Below are 22132 nucleotides of genomic sequence, written 5' to 3' on the forward strand. Positions count from 1 at the left end.
TATGCATGTTAATGTGATTTTAGTTTTATCATCTTTCCATATAAACTAATGTGCAAGGAATTAAAGTAAGCAAAGGACATTTCCTCTTAACTGGGGTAGTTGCCTCCCTTTGTACTGCATTTTCCTGAAGAATTTCTTTCTCTTTATGCATTAAACTGAGAAATGATTAGGCGTTGGATCTTATAAACCAAATAAAAGCGGTAATTCATAGAGTAGCGAATAAATACTGAATCATGATACCAGAGCAGTCAAATCACTGGAAAGCAGGCCTGCCGTTCAGAAGGGCCTTGTTGATAGACCGGAGAAATGGGCTGATGGGAACCTCATGAAGTACAACAAAAGCAAATGTGGGATGCCGTAACCCCATGCAACAGTTCAGCTTGTGGGCCAACCACATATTGGGCTGTGTTAGCAAGAGGTTAGCCAGCAGGTCAAGGGAAATAATGCTTCCCCGTTATTTGGCACTTGTGAGACCACAGCTGGAATCTGTGTCCGATTTTGTGCTCCCAAGTACAAGAAGGACTTTGACATACTGAAGCGAGTCTGGCAGAGGGTCGTCAAGAAGTTTAGGGGCCTGGAGGACCTGACATATCACGGAAGGCTGGGAGACTAGAGCTTGTTCAACCTGAAAAAGAGGAGGCCGAAGGGAAATTTTATTGCTGTCTACAACTGATTAATGCAGGATACGGAGGAGATGGAGCCAGACCTAGCCAGTGCATGGTGACAGGCTGTGACGTAAAGGACAGCATTTGGACTGATATGTAATGGAGGAAAAAAGTTCTGACCAAAGGTTGAAACTGGTTGGCCAGAGAGCTTGAGGAAGTTTACGGCTTTGGAAATATTCCAAATCGGACTGGTCATGGTCCTGAGCCATTTGGTCTAACGGGACCTCTTTTGAGCAGTGAGTTGAACTAGAGACCTCTGGAAAGGTCCCAAGCTCTTTCTGGTGTAAATTATTCCACAATTCTATGATTCTGTCCTGAAGTTTCCCATTTCGGATATTAAAATGGCAGGTGGGGTAGAAATAGAAGAGCTTTTATAAAACACATAGATGATAGACCATCTCGAATTTCTAAAAACTGTTTAAAAGTCTAGGTAGCGTATAATTGGACTTTCCAGCTTCTGCACTTTCTGTAATCTGTAACTGCTGGTATTTCCTGGAATAGACGTTTTATGTATACAAGGAACAGGGTTTTCTGTCTTTCATTTTGTCTCAGTCGTTGTGGTTTATTTTATCTATAATGTTGCTTGCTGTATTCTTCCGTAAGAATATGATCTGGCTGCTGTGCAAAATTGCGCTCAGTGATAGCTTCACACATGTGTCACGGCTATGGAATCAGGAGCAGTAAGATTTAAGCATCTTAAGTGTCTGTTGAAATGGTGAAGTAATATAATTAAGCTTTACATGTTGCAAAATGTGAGATGCATCCTTACCCAATCCACTGAAAAACGGACCCGCATCGTTGCTAACGGAACAGCCTGGGTAATAAGCTGGCATAATTATTAACTCTACACAAGTAGCATATTCCCATTTGTATAAGACACTCGTATGTTTTGCCCCTTTAAATTTGCACTCCTCTTTTCTTCCACATTGCTCTACCTCTTTGATTAAATTTGAGGGTAACTAGAGAGTTATACACCTTCCTTAAATGAATCGGAAATGGTTATTTTAATTTGGGTACTCAGGAAAATCTCTAACAGTTTTTATTTTCAGCTAGCTACCTTGCATAAAGTCCTCATGGAGTCAACGTGCAGAGTTTAATCTTACAAATATTCTTGAGATGAGCATTTGATCAGCATTTAATAATCAAGGGTTCACCTTTAGCTAACTTTAATGTGGCAAAAATTATGCATTGCTGCTGCTTTGGCTTGACAAAGTCCATCCACAAGTGGACCTGGAGTTTCATGGAAGGCAAGAGCATAATACTGTATATCACTAGAAAAAAATACTGATTTTGCACAGAGAATAGATTTCAGAAATGGATTTCTGTGAATTCAGTACAATCTTTATCAAGTTGGGGGGGGCACAGATTTTTTGAGCAAAAAATTATTCTTCTCAGTTGAATGTGTGGATTTATGGCTTGAGGTGTAAATATTTTCGCTTTGGTGTGCAGGTAGTGGCAGGCTTTTGGAATTTCTTTGGCATGTTGGTATCTGTGTAACGCACACTAGGGGCTTAAGTTGATTTTCTTTCCGTTTTCTAAAAGAAATTTCATTAAAAGCAATGGCAAGAAAGCAATGTAAATACAGCAGAAATACATTAAGATGCATATATTTTATTCTCAAATAATTCTTAAACATTTTTTCCAGACTCTTCTTTTGAGTGGCATGTGCAAGGAGCAAAGATACGGGCTCCTCGGTAGGAGTGTTAAGTGCTGTTGAAACTTTGCCTCTGGAACTTCGGAAGCAATCATTAAATTTGGTTTTCCATTTGATCAAACGAAAGAAGGACGGGTAGTCTCTGTCAGAGGGCTGGATTTTATTTCCCAAGGCTAACAGCCATTTCCAGGACTTTGTCAGACCTACTAAGAGTTTTTTTTCTACCATTGTCAGATGGTATTATTTAAAATCAGTTCATCCACGTGTGTGGGATTCATATCCTATATCATACAGTGACTCTGACAAGAAGATGCTTTTACTAGGAGTGTTATTCAAAGCGCTGTTGATTTTCTCAGGCTGCAGACATCTGCAGAAAAAGCTTGTAGAACACAGAGCATCTGGTATCGAGTCCTAGCTCCTTACACAGACCATATCAAACAGCTTAGGAACGGAACACATACTCTACATCCGCTTGGAAATAATTTTTTTTAATGTTTATTGTAGATGTATTAGCTGTCAGCTCATATCATCAGCTAATTATTTTATATCTGAAAATTGTAATAGCATCCTCAGATGTACTAAACTCAGGCAGATTTCCAGCTACTAATCGCACCCTTCTCAAAATGGGAGTTAACTCTTGATGTATCCCAAGGCTGGAGATCTGATTTCTTCTTCCAGTGTTTAAAGAAATGTGCCTGCTACCCTTGTTACCCTATATTGTATTTTAAAGAAAGAGAAAAAAAATGCTGCAGAGACATCGGCGTCTTTAAGAAATGCTAGATCTGACTCTAAAAATGGCAGAAAGAAAGACTCAGAAATCCTGTGAAAGCCAAGCAACCACCAATGAAGAGTACATTTTCTCCAACAGCCTCTACGATGGCATCAGAATCTACAGCAGCTTCTAACAGTGCAGTCAAGTAATTGATGCCAAACTGTGGTAGTTGGTGTTGCTACACTATAAGCACCTTTAATACTAGATAGACTTTAACCTTCAAAACTGTGCTTCAGAATCCCGATATTAAAGGTATTGTTCCTTGTGTCCCAATTACGTTATATTATTAAGTATAATATTTTTAACTAAGACATTTTTCCATTATTCTGTGAGTAGGGCTATGTGATTTTTTAATTTGTCTTTTTTTTTCGTAAATCTTTGATTCACCTTGCCACCTCTCCAGCTCCCAAATAACCCCTAACCTTTTCATTTCAGTCAGCCTGAACTTCCAAGAAAATCTAAGTAGAATGAAAGAAATCCTTAGAAACACGAACAGGTTTTGACATTTCCGAAGTTAAATTATTTTCATTTTCAGGTTAAATTTACAAAGCTGTCAGTGCCCAGCAGTAAGAGTATCAACCTGGACTACAGCATATATTCAATATCTTGATAACGGATTTTGAACAGGAATTAGAGCCATGGCTTCCTTTTCAGGAGATTTATCCTGGTGGTCAGATTCTGGATATCTCTTGCTAAGCTCTTCCATTCAAAGCTTTCTACCTTTTAAAATCATTTGACCAACTGTGGAATAAAAGTAGAATAAAAAAGGATCATTCTTTCCATATTTAAAAATGTTACCTGTTTTCCTTTTTTGTAAGTGACTGAAAGTTTTGCATGTTGAATTGGACGGTGCTAACATCTTTGGAAGGTATTGGTTTTCATTGCAAGCAATTTTAGGAATGTGTGCAGGGAATAGTCTCTTGTTAAATTTATTTCTGGAACAGGCTGGATGAATGCATACTATGTTCAAAAGCTATTATGAACGCGACATAACAATTTGCATATTAGGCACTGCAAACTAAGAAGATTGACAGTCAAAATCCCCAAACTAGCCCTTTTTGTTTATGTCTTACAGTCCGAATACTCTTTATATTGCTTCTAATTGCTGGTTTGAAATAAATGGCTTCTCCCTTATGGTGGGACTCAGAGGAGCTGCGCTGATTTAGGAGAACCGAAAATCTGAGCAGTTAGTTTAATAGTTCATAATTAAATTTAGAAATCAGATTATGTTTAAATGAATTGTTTTCAAGCGGTCTTCAAATGACACATTTCTACAACCTACAATTACAATAAAGAGTGGCGTTGTTGCATTAAATTATTATGGTATTATTATGGCAATTTAGAAGTGTCTCACAATATTTTCTAATTATGCATATCTCTCCAAATGAGATAAAATCAAGCTAAGCTTTGTCTTAAAATAAATGTTTACAAATACCCTTAGCAATTCAGAATATTGTACCTCAAACTTCATAATCATTTATCATTCTGATACACTGATAAATTTGATTTTTGCGGGTACGTGCGGCTAATATTAATTTAGATTTCTACTCAAAAAGGAAAACCCAATATCTGCATACTTAGTGCATCAAAATACTATCAAAACTAAAACGAGCATCCGGTATCCAGCTCGATTTATGAATTAGTGCTACATTATTAAATAAAGCTGAGAATTTCAGAGGTTGTTGACATACAACATTTAGTTACTTTCTGAGCGATATAAAGGTCTGTCTTCACTGAATTACGTCTCGTTGCAAACTAAAGGAGTTTTCAAATAATTGCGTACTATTGAACAGTAGACGAGTGGTGTAGGATTTAGCTGAGATAGTGTTAACATTAGCTCATTATATCAATATTTGTAAGATTCAGATTCTCAAGGGTTGTTTCTTTGGAAAGCTGCACATACTCATTATCAGTTTAAGCCATCAGTATAAGAACTGCCTTTGTCTTGGAAATATAAATAAAGACTTGTCAGTAGAAGATGAAGACTCTCTGCCACTTTACAAGTGAAGGGAACGTGTAACAAAGCTGTGGAAGTCTGAAATTTCAGCTGAACATATTACTTTCATGGCATGTCCTATACTAAAAAACTTAAAAATATTTCACGAAAAATGTTTCTTCTAATGTGTTGTTTTAAATTCTATATTACTTAAGCAAATATTTAAATATTATATTAGCTTTTCTGCATACTTGACGTGAATATAATTCTACCTTCCTGCCAAGTATGTCAAAACCCAAATTCACTTTCATTTGCCAGGGTAAATGTTTATTTTGTTTTCCCACATAATGTGCTCTTTAAAGTGTCACCAGGATACCAAATCTGATTGCTTTTTAATAGAGACACGGTGGGGTGCGTTTTTTTTGCTTTCATTAGGAAACAGGATAAACTATCAGTAAAGCTTATGGTAACGAATCCATATACAGTAGGTGCTCTTTGCTCTCCTTCCCCTCATCTCAAGATTAAGGGGAAAAAAAAAAAAAATCCCATCAAAACTATTGTAATGGCACCTCATTTTTTATAAATGCATGAAGGGTCTATAGTAGTCATGAGTGTTGGGGAGGCAGTCGGCATTACAGACTAAGAGACCAGGATACATAGGACCTGTGGACCTGTTTCTTCTGTCAAAGGCAATGTAAGCTATGATGACTCGACAAGGCCCCCCAAAACAACTTTGTTGGGTTTTTTGCCGTCAAATGGCTGAGATTTTTTAAGATACAATTAATTGGAAATTCGCTGCTAAGAAATTGTGGTTTCACCAGTACAGAACATCTAAATTGCAGATGCTAAAAGGTACCAGCGGACGCTTGCAGACTTTTTCACGAGTCAATGAGTTTCGCTTTGACTTTCAGCCTTGAAAGTCTCGAAGTATTCCTCCAATCTCAACCAAAGTAACAAACTCTGGCAAATTTGGTTCACAAAATTGTGAAGTTCATGCTTTTAAATGGCCTATCAGTAAAGTTTCACCTAAAAGTTTCAGTTCTACTTCTTACGCAAAATGAAATGTAACTGGTTTAAGTATTATTGTGAAGGTTTTATGCAATTCAAAAATATATTTTTTGAGATTTTTCCTTTTTTTTTTTTTCCAGAGAAGAGAATGGGGATATTTAATAAGAAAACTCCTGTAGTGCTTCTGGATGGTGGTGATTGTTTTGAATTAATGATACCATATGTTTCTTTGGTTTTACGTAAATGTTTAATAATTTTGTGGTATATTTATCAATAGGCATAGTGTAAGGAAATACCTCAATAGATTGTTCCAGATTAGCCAAATTAGCTGATGGTTCAAATTAACTTAATTCCAAATGCTAAATAATTTTGTTAAATCTCGGAATCTCCACGTTTGCCTCTCTAAAATTAGAAAATCAAAAAGAGAAAGTAGAGAAAAAGAGAAGCGTTTGCCAGTTAAACAAATTGCCTTTGGGAAAATAATCTTTTTATTATTCTGTTTCTGAGTATATAGTGGAGATAATGCTTACAAAGCTACTATGAAGATAAATTTGCTCATATTTAAGGAAATTAAGAAACAATAAGAATAGCAGCGTAGAAGATTTTGCATAGTTAAATAAATAACAAGCGTCCCACAGTCATTAACGTTTGACTAATGAAGTATTCACGCGGGGCCAAATTCTGTTCTCAGTGTCATGAACGAAGTGCCAATGACAAGAAATACCCCAATGCTTTTGCTCGAAGCCTTTCAATTCAGACAGTGATTTTCAGGGTCTTCGTACCTGGGCACATTGTGCAGTTTGGATTTTGTCTTTTTCTCCCCCAGCCTGTGCGAGCCGGGCGCAGGCGGCGAGCGCGTGTCGTGGCATCGCCACGCACAAACTTTGCAATGATTTGGCGTCAGTGCAAACGACCACGGTTTTCTGCAACAGTTGTGAGACGTGAGCCTTAAACCGTGATTATTTCAGCCTTTGTTTGCACTGGGTCACGCTCAGATGACAAATTAGTAGCAGAACCCAGGTAGGAGTTTAGAATATTGAAGTCCTGGTTGTCTTCTGGTCAGGAAGCCTGGGCTGTTCAAGAGGCATCAGGCAGCCAAAGTCGGGCTGTGAAGTTGAGAGAGACATCTCTCTTATCAATTACTTTCATCTTAAAGTATACTCTCTCTTTACAAAAACACGTGCAGCTTATATGTAATGCATACCGGTCACTGTTCTTCTGAAGGAAGCATTTCCGTTTTAACTCAATGTGTGACTCACTCATTCCCTGAATTTCATGATGTGATTTTTTTATCTGGAGTTCCACGTCTTGCAATTATCAAATTAGAAAGGCTATTCCAAAAGAATAAAAATCTAACCACAGAATTAATTAAAACTCAGCGGCGTAATTGCCGCAAGTTGAATGTGAAATGTCTATATACCCACTTCTTGTGTTAAGGAAGCAAGAATACATTTTTGAATCCCACTCTGCTCTCTGAATACAGCGGGCAGAAAAAGTTTTCAAACAGAAAAAGTTAATTCAAGTAACTGTTCACTCTCCAGTCACGTGCCAAGGAGAGCACATCTATGTACACGTGGTACCACGTATTTTAATTTTATTTAATTTTAATTAATTAATTTTAATGCTTTCCTTTGGGGGTTGGACTAGATGACATTTAAAGGTCCCGTCCAACCCAACACATTCTGTGATTCTATAACACGTTCTATGATTCTTATATATAAGGATATTCATGAATATACATATTACATTATTGTAAGAAGTATATTCATGAATATACATATATATTATATACATGTATGTAATATGTATACATGTATATAATATATATGCATATTCATGTAGGTATATGTACATATAGGTACATATATGTGTGTACATGTATATATACACATATCTATGTATATATATATGTGTGGGAGACATGTTGTGCCTGCACCACTCCAAACCAGCCTCCATCCGTAACCATAAACAACTTCGGCGGAAAAACACGAGTTTCTGGCCACAAGACCAAACAGCGCATCAGCCTAGGGTGGGGAGGGTTTCAGGGGGGTGGAAGGAGTGCGGTTCCAGGGACTCAGGTTATTTGTCAGGCAACTCTTTAGTTATTCAGTGCTAACTTACCTCTCCTGGATGCAAGTGGCTGTATGTAAATCGGGTTCAAAACCAAGCTGTCCGCAAGTAATGGGTGAAGATACGATGAGGGTGAGACGTACTAGAGGATTTTTTTGAGATGACATGTAATATAATAACGACAGGAACTTTGCATAGAATCCAATATAAATATTAAGTAACTAAACGTTTCTAAGCTGTCTTTTTATTTATCTACCTATCCATATCTGTAGTCACAAAGCTAAAAGAAATATTTTTAACATTTCTCATGGCTTACAATATTTTCCTGTTGCGTACAAATGAGCCTCTATAATTCTTGTATTTTCATTAAATAGAGCGTGGTGGCTGATTGTGACTGCAAATAAGAGGAAAAATTTAAAACCCATTATGCAAAAGGGGCTGCTTTGCCATTTATATCTTCCAAAGAACGCAGCGATGCCTGTTTTGGTGATTGCAAGCTTTACTTGGGAGATGCTAAAGCCGTTTGTATGAACCTCATCCATGAATTGATACGGAGTCAGGATAAATGTTCAGAAGAATGCCATCCAGAAGACATAAAGGTATCCTAATATTAACGTGGTATGTAAAAGTTTTTTATGTACAGCCAGATGGAAACCACAGAAAGGTGTTAGAGTATCCTCAACCAGAAAAGCAAGGGAAGGTCACTTGTCTTAATATATTAATAAATTCCACATAACTTTTTAAGTTTAGTAGTGTAATTTATCCAAAATTATGTTTCTTGGAAAGTGGTGGTAGAAGATAGCCATAAATTTAACACGTAGTTTTACAAAATTCGTCATGACACTTACTGTAGCAGAAAAAAATAGTTTCCTGTAGAAATCAAAGTTATCCCATGGAATGGAAATGTTTCGTTTGCAGGTTCCGGCTCTTCATTTCAGACTAGCAGTAATAAATTTAGACAAGGAATTTGGATACGATATGGCGCTGCTTCAAATAAATACAGTATGTGTAGATTTAGCGTATGTTGAAGGGCAAAGTATTACAGGGGCAGTGAGTCCCTATCAGGAGGTCAGTTTTATTTATTCCTTAAGCAATGAGATCATGACTGCTGGGAATTAGTCCATTCATTTTGTTATTGTCTGCGCAATTTCATTTGCTTGGCTTTCTTCAAAATTCCCTTGAAATTTTTACATAATCTTAAATAGGCTTGCCAGCTCCCTTCCCCCCGCTTATCTGCACATACTTTGTTAGATTACATTTTCCAAGCTTTGAGGAAGATGAATGGAATTAACACGCACCCGGGGTACAAAGCCGCCTTTGTATATACTTGCGTTGCTTTGAGATCAGAGCAGGAACCAAATTTACTGAGTCATTCTTTAGTCCCGGCTGTTGCTTAGCCCTGAAATAGAAGTTGCGCTATCGGTGGTGGTGTCCTTCACTCATCAGAGCAAGGTTCATCTTCCCTTTCTGAGGATGTCTGTACTGTGGACATCTAGACAGAAGCAATGTCCCTAGGGCTCCGTTGCTGATGTCCACAGTTGATGAACTTCAGATGAATTCATAGATGGGATTCATCTGACTTATAAAAACATCTAGTTTAAATGGATGTTTAGTTGCTCTCTAAAAGTGCCTAATATCTTGTTTCACTCTAAAGGGACTATAGGTGGCTAGTTAGGATACTGTAGAAGTCTAACTTGTTCAAGTGAATCCCATCTTTTGTGCCTGGACGGAAAATCATCAATTTTCTATAATGAAAAATTCTAATTAAAAACCCCAAAACACATCTATTTAAATTAATGTTTGTCATCATCCACAGCTTCCTTTCATGTAATTTACACTTGTAGACCCTTAACATCTCTGTAAAAGTTAAGGTTCTTAAGGTCTTAAACTCTGTTTATTGGGGTAGAAAAAAAAAGCAAACTATTTTTACTATTTATAACTGTGAATATACATTAAAATTGGGATCACCTTGGTCTGCCAGAAGGAGACCTCATGTTTTCTACTAATATTGGGAACTTTGTACTAAACACATGAGCACTCAAAACCGCTATTACATCAAAGGCCTCAAGTTTGCTGTGCAGACTTGTTCAGATTAATGGTTACTGCAGAATGTATGGTATGTTCTATAAGAGGTGGGCAAAAATGATAAAAATTCCCTGTATGTCTGTACTTTATAGCCAAATCAAGGATTACATTACAAAAGCTATTGATCTTTCCCCAAGTGACATTTTTATTTTCTTTATAAAAGTCTGAGTAAGCTCAATCTTTGAAAATGCTTACTCTTAAAACCCTTTTTTTTCTTTGCTTACCAATTCAAGTGATTCTCAGAAGAGCAAATACATTTTTTCCTTTATGTAACACGAATCTTCAGATAGTGATAATCCTCAGATAATTTCAAGATACAGAAGACTAAAAATGTGCCATCAGCATGTTTTGTAAGCTCTTCAATACCAAGCTACCTCCTGCTTTATTTCTCACATGATTATTTTTTTTAAAATTTCTTTGAATCTGGGGAATTTTTGACCTACCGCCTGAGAACTGAGAGGTACAGCGTACAATTCCCTGTCCTTCTCTGGCCTAAACAATAATAATAAATAAATAAATAAAAATATGATTTCTTTAGCCTACTGTGTTACTAATATCAGCCATTGTAGGGCAACTTTTTTTTTCCCTAGCTTAGTCACCTAGCTCCTTCGAAGCCGTGATGGGTACTCAGCGAAGAGGTCTTTAGCAAAGGAAACCAGGAAATCACGCCACGATATGAATATGCAAACAGGCTGGGGCGCCAGCATCGTCATCGTTAACCTTGTTGCCAAACACAGGGGTGTCCAGCCATGCTGCGTACGTTTTTCAAATGTTCCAGCCTAGAAGCTACTCGGCACATTTCCTTCAAACACGAAATGGTCGGTCAGCAAGTTAACATTTGGCCTCTTGCCTTCGCCCCCGCACAAAGAGCTTTATATGTCAAGTGCGAAAGCTTTAAAATGGAATCAAAATAAGATTATTTTTCATCCTGCATGGTAGGTGACAACGTGCAACTCTTCACCTTTTCTTTCTTTTCCCTTTTTAGTCTTCCTTTTTAGTTCTTCATGCTGAAAGAAAGATATAATGCAACACATTTTTGGAAGACTAAGTGTACATTTACTGTGCCAGGTCCTATCTACTGCATCCTTCAGCATGTTCCAAGGAAAGCATGCAAAGTATTTTAACTGTGCTGTACGCCACATAACTCAGCTTCTTAACTGCTTAGACTGACTCGTACTACTATAGAAGGTGTAAAAACTATAGATTTTTCATTCTTTTGATAAACCAGTGGGGCAGCGTCACTGATATCTTTTATTGTGTCTGGTTCCAAGCTGAGATAGCTTCAAGGTGGTGTGTCGTTAGGGGTCTCAGTGTTTCTTCATGTAGGAAAGATTTGCAGCAAACTTGCTTTCATACGGATGAAAGAGGACTTCGGTCCTGCTGGAGTGACTTGCTACTCCTTCACCAGAACAGAACTTGGAAAATTTCACTTCTGTGAAATTGAAGTTGTTTCTTAGTTAAAGCGTCCTGTCTCATTTCTTGCTTTCAAGAAAAAAAAATAGTTCAAAAATAAAGACTGTGAAGAAGAGTAAGTGGGTGTTCTGTAGACTTAAAAGAAAGCATTACGTACAGGTTGTAGCATTTTCACAAACTTTCTGTGACTTCCCCAAGACTGAATGCCGTTTTCTTTAAACTCTTTTGGCCTGGAGTAACACCGTGTTCACGTTAATGTGCCCTCTCTTTCTTCTCCCTTTTTATCCCATGCTATTGATTCATATTGAGTTTATAAAATATACCTGAGAAACATAGAGATAAGGGAACATTAAATTTTTCCGAGGCGGGGATGGCATACGAGAAAATAATTACTTTTTATAATCTTGAGAAGTGAAGAGGAAAGATGATCTGCTGTTGTCTTCTGCTTACCGTTTCCTTGAAGATGATACGCCTATGCTATCCTTCGGGGGGTTTTATCCTGCATTTGCTGGTTATTTATAGACTATTCTAAAACTGGTAGGACTGATGGAACAGCTATCCTTATCCCTTGAACTGTGAGTTTCCATGCCATGATGTGGGGTTTTTTTTGTTAAAGTGTATTGGGATGAAAATGTACTCCAGCTATCTGTCATAAAAGCTATTTTATTTGGTAGTGTTTTAGAGCGTCTCCCTAGAATCCACCTTTAAGACAGACTTATTTTAGAGAGGAGAATTGAAAGGGGAAAGCAATTTTATTTCACAGTTATGTAGGTAATTTTACTACATAAAAATATTAATACAGAGAAATAGTAGGTGTAAGTATTCATTTAGTATATAAGAACAGAATTAAGTTCAGTGTTTAGACAACTACTGTACACAACTTGTAGAGAGAAATTAAGTCCCCATTGGAAAACTCCCTCAGCAACACTTTTCTTTTAATAACCCTTTGATTAGTATTTTTTTGTTTCACTTATTATAAAGAAACTTGCGATGTTTTGATAGTGAACATACTGTGAGGCGTATTGACTGCCTTTGACTGCATGCATTTTCAAAGTTTTATCATCTATTTGCTGGGAGTAGCCATTGCTAAATCATTTAATTTAACGTAACTGCTCTTGGGAATAATCTGTTTTTGTAGTTTCCATATTACATTATGGGATGCCTGTAAAAGTTAATGTTAAGGTATCCGTGTCAAATTTCTAGATGTCTTTTTTTGTCGTTCCAGGTAAGCATTCAAGCATAACTCCTCATGTTAGCATTTCACGTCATTTTGCTTGTTGTTGCGAAGGGTTTTTTGTTTTTATTGTCGTTACCTTCCTTGTTGTTGCAAAGGGTTTTAAATCCCTGGGACTGCTGGGTGTGAAGGTTAATAGCCAACGGCTTGACATTTTGGTTGGCAACAGGTAAAAACTGAGTATCCCAGGGGTTGATACTGTGGCCCATATTGTTCGATATCTTCATCAACAACGTGGACAAAAATGTGGGCAGAGATACAAAATGCACATTCTGCAAATCTGTTGATGATGGTCAATTAAGAGTGGCTGGCATGCTGGTTGATGCCGTTTCAGTCCAGACAGGTTGTGGAAGCTTGAGCTGAAAGAGAAACTTCACTGAGTTTCTGCGTCTGGGACAGGGTAAGGCCATGCATCGGTACAGGCTGGATACCAACTGTGGGTAGCAGCCCTTCTTGGGAGGAACCTGGGTGTCAATAATGAACATCATGTTGAACAGGAGTCAACAGTTTGATCTAATTATATTAAAGCAAAACTCACAGTTTTGCAGAAATGTGTCTGGCAGACTGAAGCCCTTCTACTTGGTGCTGTTGAGCCAAATCTGGAACACTTCATCCAGTTTTGGGTCTTTCAGTTCCACAGAATTGCTGAGAAACTGGAAAGGGTTAGCTGAAAGCTACTGAGATCTGGGGGCCCTGGAGCACATGGCCTATCAGAAGAGGCTGAGAGCCTCTTAGTTTTACTAGTCTGCAGAAGAGGAGGCTAAGAATAGAAAGCAGCCTACAACTGCTGAAGGACAGTTACAATGATGATAGAACCAAAATTTTCTTAGTAGTACGGGGCAGAATAAAGAAGGTCAGGAACCACAAATTGTTGCTTGGTGGTTTCAAGGACGTTGGAAACCTTTTTGACTAGTACAACACTGGAGCAGGTTACCCAGAGGAGACAAAATCTCTGTCCTTGGAGGTTTTCAAGACTTGCTAGAGAAAGCCATAGCTGACTTCATCTGGTGTTGGCAATAGTCTTCTTTCAAGCTGGAGGTTGGGCTACAGGCCTCTAGGAGGGAGGGTTGTTGGAGAAGGATCTCAAACAACGGTTCTTCTAGCCTGCACATTTCTGTGTAAAATGTCAAGAAAATTTTGTCATATAGAACCTCAATCTGCTTGATTGCCCACTAAAGTTAAATTATTTCAGTAGTACCTTGCAGTACCCAACTAGTAACTTCTGACTGGCAAACAAAGACGCCAGTGATTACAGAATTGAAATTATATTGCATAAAAAGTTAGCATTTTAAATTATTTGAAGAAGTTACCTCTTAATATGTGAAAAAATTAAAGCCAAACTAGATGCCTTTCTAAAACATATAATAAAATTACACAAGAAATTCTCGGTCTGCCATTGCTAGGATGTATTATGTGAGAAGTGTCCTGTGCTATGCAGAAGTTCAGATTAGATGATCCTGGTGGTGCCTTCTGCCTTCAAAAGTATGACTGAATTAATTCAGAGGCAAAGCAGATCTCAGTTATGGTTATGCTAGATCAGGGTTGAAGTTACCGCATGTATTGTGAAAATTATTTTTAAAGGATACAAAATCAATCTAGATTTACTTAATGTTGTGACGGAATAGATTAACTGAAAATTTTTACTTATCTGAAATGGCAACTCCACAAAATGTAGTCAAGATGCCAGAAGCGTACATAGGAGGACAGAAAAATGTCTAAGCAGAACAGTGTCTATCCTGGTGGATAAAAGTCAAAATACAGTAGAAATGATTGATTGGGTAGAGAAGAAAACAAAGAAGAAATATCCAGGTGTGTTCCTGGACAGTTAGTGGTTTACTTTGGAACTAAATTGAACATCTTGACTGTCAACAAGATCTCGTAAGTGATGGCTTGGAGTGTCATAGAAGAGTAACCTAAAAGACAGAGAATGGAGGAGGAAACTGTGCATCTGAAATATTGAGATTCTTTTTTTTTCTGATTTGAGAAACTGCTAAGGTCAAATGCTGGTTGTATAGACTGTCTCCAAATGCGCTTATCAACAACCCTTTTGTTTTCCATTAAATTAGATTAAAGAACTCTGCAATTTCAATTCCGTCAGATGTAAAAGTGCTGGGGGAGTCAGAGCAAAATTTCTGTCATCTGTGTGGTTTTTAATGTGTTGGGCTTTTTTTCCTTAGTGCGAACACACCCGTACTTTACCTTCTTTGTGCATGGTTTCTTGAGCTGTGTGGACTTTACACTGCAGAAGTAAAGTTTTGGTGCCATCAGCCACTCCTGATACCACTTTGTATCTTTAGTTATGGTTCTGTCCTTACCAGACATAATGATTTATTCATTGAGTTCTTGTTTGGAAGATAGTTATATTCCTTTCCTTGATGCTTAAAACAATCTACTTTCCTTCTTTGAGAGACGTGAGTAAGCTGTCTGCTTCTGAAGAGGATAATCGTTCTCTTTAATCTAAGTACCACTTCCTGGTTCTGATACGTGAAGGATTTAATCTCTTCTAGAGACCAGATCTTTACCATGTGAAAATCACTTCTGCTCTCTTGAAGTAAACAACACTCAAACACTTTCTCAAACCTAACCATGAACTTCAGAGCCGCCATTTTGTCTTGAATGAGCTCTGATTCCATCTAATTTCCTTTCTTTTCCTTAGGTGTTCAGAAGTATAAAAAATCAAGCACAGATTAACAGTGAAAAAAAAAGAAAAAAAGACAGACACATTTACCACTTAGTTATTACTGTGTATTGAGCGTGGGAAGGTACACATCAATGCTCCGCTCTGGTACATCCTGAATGTAATGGAAATTATATATTTCCCTACTGCTAATGCTCCCATTTTAAAACACACAAGTTCAGTTCTGCTCAGTGCAGAACACGTTGGCCTCGGTTCAGGAGAATTTTTACTTGTTTGATCATCTGTAAACATGTTTAAATGTGCACCTCAGTCAGGGCAAGAGTGCTCAGCACCTTTCCTGGTCATCCCTCGTCACTGTCACAGAATCACAGAATGGTGGGGGTTGGAAGGCACCTCTGGAGATCATCCTGTCCAACCCCCTGCCAGAGCAGGGTCACCCAGAGCAGGTGGCACAGGAACGCGTCCAGGCGGGTTTGGAATGTCTCCAGAGATGGAGACTCCACCACCTCTCTGGGCAGCCTGTGCCAGGGCTCTGCCACCCTCAAAGGAAAGAAGTTCCTCCTCATGTTTAGGTGGAACTTCCTATGCTCAAGTTTGTGCCCGTTACCCCTTGTCCTGTGTCCGTTACCCCTTTTCATAGGTGTGCAAGCAGATTTTTAAAATAAGAGTTGACAAGCTCCTCTGGGAAATTTAACTCACGAGACTAATAACCAACCTGTGGTTTATATTTCTGCATCTTGACTTCTTCAATGCATGTTTGATTTGGGAGGGTTGGTTCAAGGTTATGGCAGGGGCGCTTTGGTGCTATAATTTCCATTGTGGAATGCAGTTCTTGTTGGAATAAGGTACATCATGTGCTTCTACTCTTTTGTCAGAGAGCAGAAAGACAAACACGAATGATGGACTCGGTCCAGTACGCAGAATTTTGTGAAAGTCGGCAGCTGAGTTTTTGTAAGTATTATAATGGCTGCACTGTATTAAGATATTCGATTATTATTTCATGTAATAGAGAACACAGCAGAACCCCATGTTTTTTGAAAGCACTTTTGTTTCATCCGCAATAATAAAACTTTAAATTCTTTGCATAACTCCTGGGAACAGTTAATTTAGCATAGTTTCAGGCTGTCAGGCGGAGTATTTTATTTGAATGTTTTCAAGCTTTCTGTATGCTGAAATACAGTGCTGGCGGGGACGATTGCAAAGATAGAACTCGTAAAGAGTTAATGGATTAAAAGAACCGTACTTGCCTGAAGTCTCTCGTGGTGGTGTTATAGTCAGCGTATTAGTAAAGTTTCATGGTTGCAGGTTTTTCGGAATGCATCTAAAATTAGAGAAGAGCAGCAAGTTTTGCTTTTATTTCCCTATCCGCAGAGACACAAAGAACTTACTAAAGAGTCTTTTCTATTTTAAGCTGTAAGCTCCTGCTGTGGAATTTATTCGACATTAGCCAAATTCATCAGTATACGCCATTCCAACACTAATAACATGATGACAGAATTAGGGCTTTACTAGCACTGAAAACCAACTTACTAGAAGTACTTGTGGGCCACAACTATAATGAGCTGTAAATTAATGGGCTTGATGGTGTAGCAAAACATCATTACAGAAGCGGTTAAGTGATGACTAAGGTTTTAGGTCAAATGTCAGAGAAAGTGAGGTGAAGGAGCCAGTAAAAATCATGACAAAACAGCACATGATCCTACAACACAGACTCGAACACAATGGTGTCTTTAAGTGAGAGACCTTATCTTGGTCTTCCTTTTAAATTCAAAGAAAGAGTGACTCATTTATGGCAAATAAATGACACATTTGAAATACTGTTCTGTGTCAGCAAATGTCAGCAAACGTAGGAAAACATGTTTTGTAAGCATTTCTTTTCTTAATTCAATATGTTTTGTAAGCGTAGTTATAATTTGGCATCACACATCTGTGAGCCATTAGATAAACGATACTTCAGATTAGGGTGACTTTAGGAAATGAGAGGTTTGTGATAAAGTCATTTTTAAAACCCCAAAATTGTCATCTGGAGACAGAACAAATAGAAATCTTAAATTTGTGAAATAAAATTGAATGTTGCTGACCAGGGGATTGCGATCTATAAAAATACCTCAGTGGTATTTTCACAGTGTTTTTAAATGACCGTGTCTATACAGCTCTTTTTCACTGACGTTTAGTGTCATTGAAGAATAATAAGAGAATTTTAGTCTTAGAAAATAGTAGCAGGAGAGACTCACGCACAAATTAAATTGCATAATATGAACTTAGCTAGATAGAACATACTAAAGGCCACGCGCAACATTTGTTCAAAAATAAGACAAAGGCTATTTTTTTTACTTATTTTAGTGTGGTAAAATTTGAATGTACTGCTATGTTTAAAGTAGCAAACCCTTTTTACTGTAATATAAACCCGTGAAGACTGTCACAAGAGACTGAACCTGGAAGGGACTCCAAGAAGCCTGTTCTAACAATATATTTTCACACTTACAGCTCCACGTATTTCTGTGCGGTTTTAAATACAGGCGACAAAGAGGGCCTATCAAAGGATAAAGTACTACAGGATTACAAATGTAAATTCTGGGGAACATTTTGTGGCCCTGCTGTCACCTTCACACTTTTTCTCTTGCCTTTTTTTTTTTTTTTTTTTTGTCTTGAGCAATCCTGTGTAGCTTTTTCCCTCTCTCCTCAATAATAACCATTATTTACACCTGTTTTCTGTTTAATACCTGACTTCTCTTTAGCTTTTTAACCCTCGTTGAAGAATCTCTGTCAAAGAGCTGATTCCAGTCATTCTCCCACCTTGTGTTTATTTCCTTTTGGTTGTCCTGTCCTCACAAACATCCCTCGTTAAGACCTCTCTATAACTAGCTCCTTTCTGCCCCAGTCTCCACAGCTTTCTGTGATCAGCTTGTCCACCACGTACCTCAGTAAGGTCATCCTTTTTTTCCTCCATTTACTCTCTCGGCAAATATTATGTTTCTTCGTCCCATATTTTTCCCTGTACTTTCTCCTAAGTGATCTCATCCATCAGCAGCGTGAAGTTCTCCTGTGGATGTTGATCACTTGCAGATCTACATCTATCCTTGTTTCTTCCTATCCAAAGCGCATTTTAAAAACGCTCATCTACAAATCATTTTGGCCGACTTGTCAGCACCTAATCCCTGCACGGTTAACACAAGGACTTCCTCATTCTGTCCTTCTTCATTTGTCTTCGCTATTGTTGATACAATTATTTCATTTTATCTGGACTCAGATTTGTGTTGATTTCCTCTAGTGCTTTCTCTCATTCATCAAAGACGCGATGCAATCGTATAATTTCTTTTACAATACTATGTTCAAAATCAGGTTTGTCCCATCTGGGGTCCTCTGAGGTAGACCCTTCCTTTCTGAAATGTCCCATATGATTGATGAACTGTGTGTTTTTCTCTTTACTCCACGCTGCTCATGGGTTTCCAAAATGTTACGTATGAAATAACAGTCTTTTCCCCACTAATTTCTTTTGATAATTCCTTCTTTGGCCAATCAAACCACATTCACATCTGCAGTATTTTTTATGACCAGAAAAAAAAATAAAATTGCATTATTTTGGCCTACCTGATATTAACTTTTTCTTTTTCCCTTATAATTTGAACTGACAGCAAAGAAAGCATCCAAGTTTCGTGACTGGTTGGACTGTAGCAGTATGGAAATAAAACCAAATGCAGTGGCAATGGAGATTTTGGCGTATTTAGCCTATGAGACTGTGGCACAGGTAAGGGAGAATACTGGTTGAAGTCTAGTTAAACAAAATGAATTAATTAAACTGGGATGTACATCAGCCTCAGGTGACTGCTTGTAAGCCCCTTCGGAACCATGCAGTCACTACTTCAGCTAACGAAGCTAACTGGATTCCTGCCTGTCTTTCAATTTACGGTGTGACAGATGCTGACTATACCGTATTCATCCATCTGATACACGAGCAGAAATGGTTTATACTGGTTACAGGGGAGAGTGGAGTCCAGCACGAACTTTATTCAAGTCCAAACTGAAACCACATAGTTTGCTATGTGACCTTTGGCAGTGCGCTGAGGCTCATTCAACCCCGTTGCACAATTGGATTAAAAAGCAGGATTTCCTGGAAAACAGAATGTTACCTTAGTGCCAAGCCGAGCCCTCTCGGGTAGATAGATTACTCCATATATCTACAGAAGTGGAAAAGAGAGGTTCCGCAGGCTGAAATATCTCTGAATAATTTTGTTTTCAACTGAGAAATACTGAGAATAATTTGTCTCAACCCACAACTCCTCTCTCTCTTCATTGTCACGATGGTATTTGTCATAAGTACCATGTCAGTAAACCTACCTGTTTATCTCCTGGTTTTGCCCCTCCAGTTGGTGGACTTGGCCCTTTTGGTGAAGCAGGACATGGCTCCCAAAGCTGGTGACCCATTCAGTCATGCCATATCTGCCACCTTCATACAGTATCACAACTCTACTGAGGTAAATCTTTCTTTTTTCACACATTAATGCACTTTATGTTTGACTTTTACATGTAGTTGGTAGTTTGTTGCTTTCAAAGTAGATGTTATTGAATCTGGTATTGATACAGACTTCTGTTATGGAATTTATTGATGTTGAAGTTATGGGCTTAGATGGAAAGACGTTAAATTATAGCTCCAAATGTTCAATTCTTAGCAGCGTGTTTAAATGTAAATCTTGTTTTCTTGGGTGGAAATTCCTTCTCTCTGTTGAAGGCTCTCTTTATTGACGATTTGAAGGTTAAAGTTGTCAACAGTGGCAAATGCAATAAGTGCTGTATTGCATGCATTCCTATGATACAGGTATTATAGTAACCTCTAGAATAAGCAAACTGAATTCCGTATTACATGTCTTCCAGCAGTAAATCTAAGAAGGCAATAATTAATTTTTTTTTTATTTGATTATATAATGGCTGTTTGACGTTTTGCTTTTGTAGCCACATCTCTTAGGGCAATCTACAGGCGTGAAGACCAGTCTTGACTCTCCTGAAAACACACCACCTCCTACACCAACACCCCCCGCGTCCGCAGGGCAGCAACATCTGGGGAAAACACCATCAGGAGCCCTGGGGAATGGTGGCATTGGACAGGACTCTACCAAATCCAAACAAAGGAAAAGAAAAAAGGTATTTTGTGCACAATCCTGGGGGGGGGGGGGGGGGGGGAAGAAAAGAAAAAGAAACCAAAACATCTACAGGAAAAAACGTGTCTCACTTTAAAGATTAAATTCAAATTATATCACATCTTAACCACCAATGTTATTCTAGGGCCAAAAGTGTGGTTGGGTGTTCTTTCTGTCAGAACTAGGCTAAAGCTTCTCAGTAATGCCTGCAAACTGAATTTTGTTGAGGCAACAACAAAAGATGAGCTGTTCCTCTACAGCCACAGCGATAGACACCGTCCCGAATAATCACCCCCTTCTCTGGCAGTAGCAGCCAGCGTAGGCATTGAGGGTCAAAGCATAAGCAAAATAGGCAAAGAGGTGGTTGTGATTTTCCTGCAGCCAGCAGCAGTAGACATCTGCCTTCTTTGCCTAGGACAACTTTGCCTGACCTGCTTTATTTTTTATGCCAGTTGGTTGCATTCAATCTAAATATTTGTTTACTTTGCATGAAATATGGGCATCTGATATTCAGAGTGTGAAATGTAAATATTACCATTCCTGTCTTCTGTTGTAGGTCCTTGGTATTCTATCTGAGAGGGATATATGTGCCTTAAAACCACAGGGGAAATAGATTTGATTAAATAAACTGGATGGGAAGCACTGTGTTAGTCACTTAGGGCTTTTTTTGAAAGAATGTGGTGGCAGCACTCATTTTGCTGCAAATCAGTGGAGTGACTTGTGATTTTCTCATGTGTGTTATTATTCTCCTAAAACAAAACCTCATTTTTCACAGAGTTAAACCAGTGATTTTTCCAATGACAGAGAGAAAAAGATTTATTTTCTCCTTCTAGTGTCATCGGTGCTGTAGAGACCTATTATGTTCAACTTTCTCTCTGCCCGTATTATACTCCATTTAGAAAGCCTTTAGTGAAACCTAAAATATTCTCTGAAGGCTTTTGCTTTTCCTCTTCCTTTTTTATGTTACGTTTGATTATGTTTTGTTTCTGTGGCTGATTTCCATTATCATTCCTTGGAACAAGAATTTAGCTGGAGACGCAGTTTTTGATACATTACCTTTCACTAGTGTTGTGAGTTGATTTTAAATTCTTCGTGTTTGACTTAATGCCTTTTGAAATAATTATATTCTAAAAAGCGCACCGTTTTAATGAAATGTTCCCGTGACTTCTCCAGTTTGGTGAGGTATATACTGGATATAACTGAGGCATTGAGACAAACGAGTTAACCTGGTGAAGAATGTTATTCTTAGTCCACGAAGGCCCAGTCCAGCTGAAAATATTTGAGTTTCACATTCCCTTTATGAATGTCAATCAGCAAGGGCAGAATCTGCCATCGTATTATGAATAATTCTATGTGTACACACACAGGCTCCGGTCGACTCAGCACTCTTGAAAATAAAACATTTTGTGAATAATATCGCAAGTTTGACAGCATTAGTGTATAGTGTAAATGTATGGGGAGACCATGTACCTTAAATTTCAGTGTATAATGTAAGTTTCTGTCCTTCTTAGTACATTCACTA

General features: G+C 38.1%; 1 protein-coding gene across 6 annotated transcripts in view; it reads left to right on the forward strand.

Annotated features, from left to right (window-relative positions):
- The window catches only part of SUPT3H (SPT3 homolog, SAGA and STAGA complex component), a 292380-nt gene that overhangs the window by 213490 nt on the left and 56758 nt on the right, over positions 1-22132 (forward strand). For all 6 annotated transcript variants that reach the window (XM_054194657.1, XM_054194653.1, XM_054194655.1 and 3 more), the window contains 4 exons: positions 16351-16426; positions 19111-19223; positions 19843-19950; positions 20426-20614. In XM_054194657.1, coding sequence (XP_054050632.1) covers positions 16351-16426; positions 19111-19223; positions 19843-19950; positions 20426-20614 — 486 coding nt within the window. The remainder of the gene's footprint in view (positions 1-16350; positions 16427-19110; positions 19224-19842; positions 19951-20425; positions 20615-22132) is intronic.

Source organism: Rissa tridactyla, chromosome 3 (assembly GCF_028500815.1).
Source record: "Rissa tridactyla isolate bRisTri1 chromosome 3, bRisTri1.patW.cur.20221130, whole genome shotgun sequence".
Taxonomy (NCBI): Eukaryota; Metazoa; Chordata; class Aves; order Charadriiformes; family Laridae; genus Rissa; species Rissa tridactyla.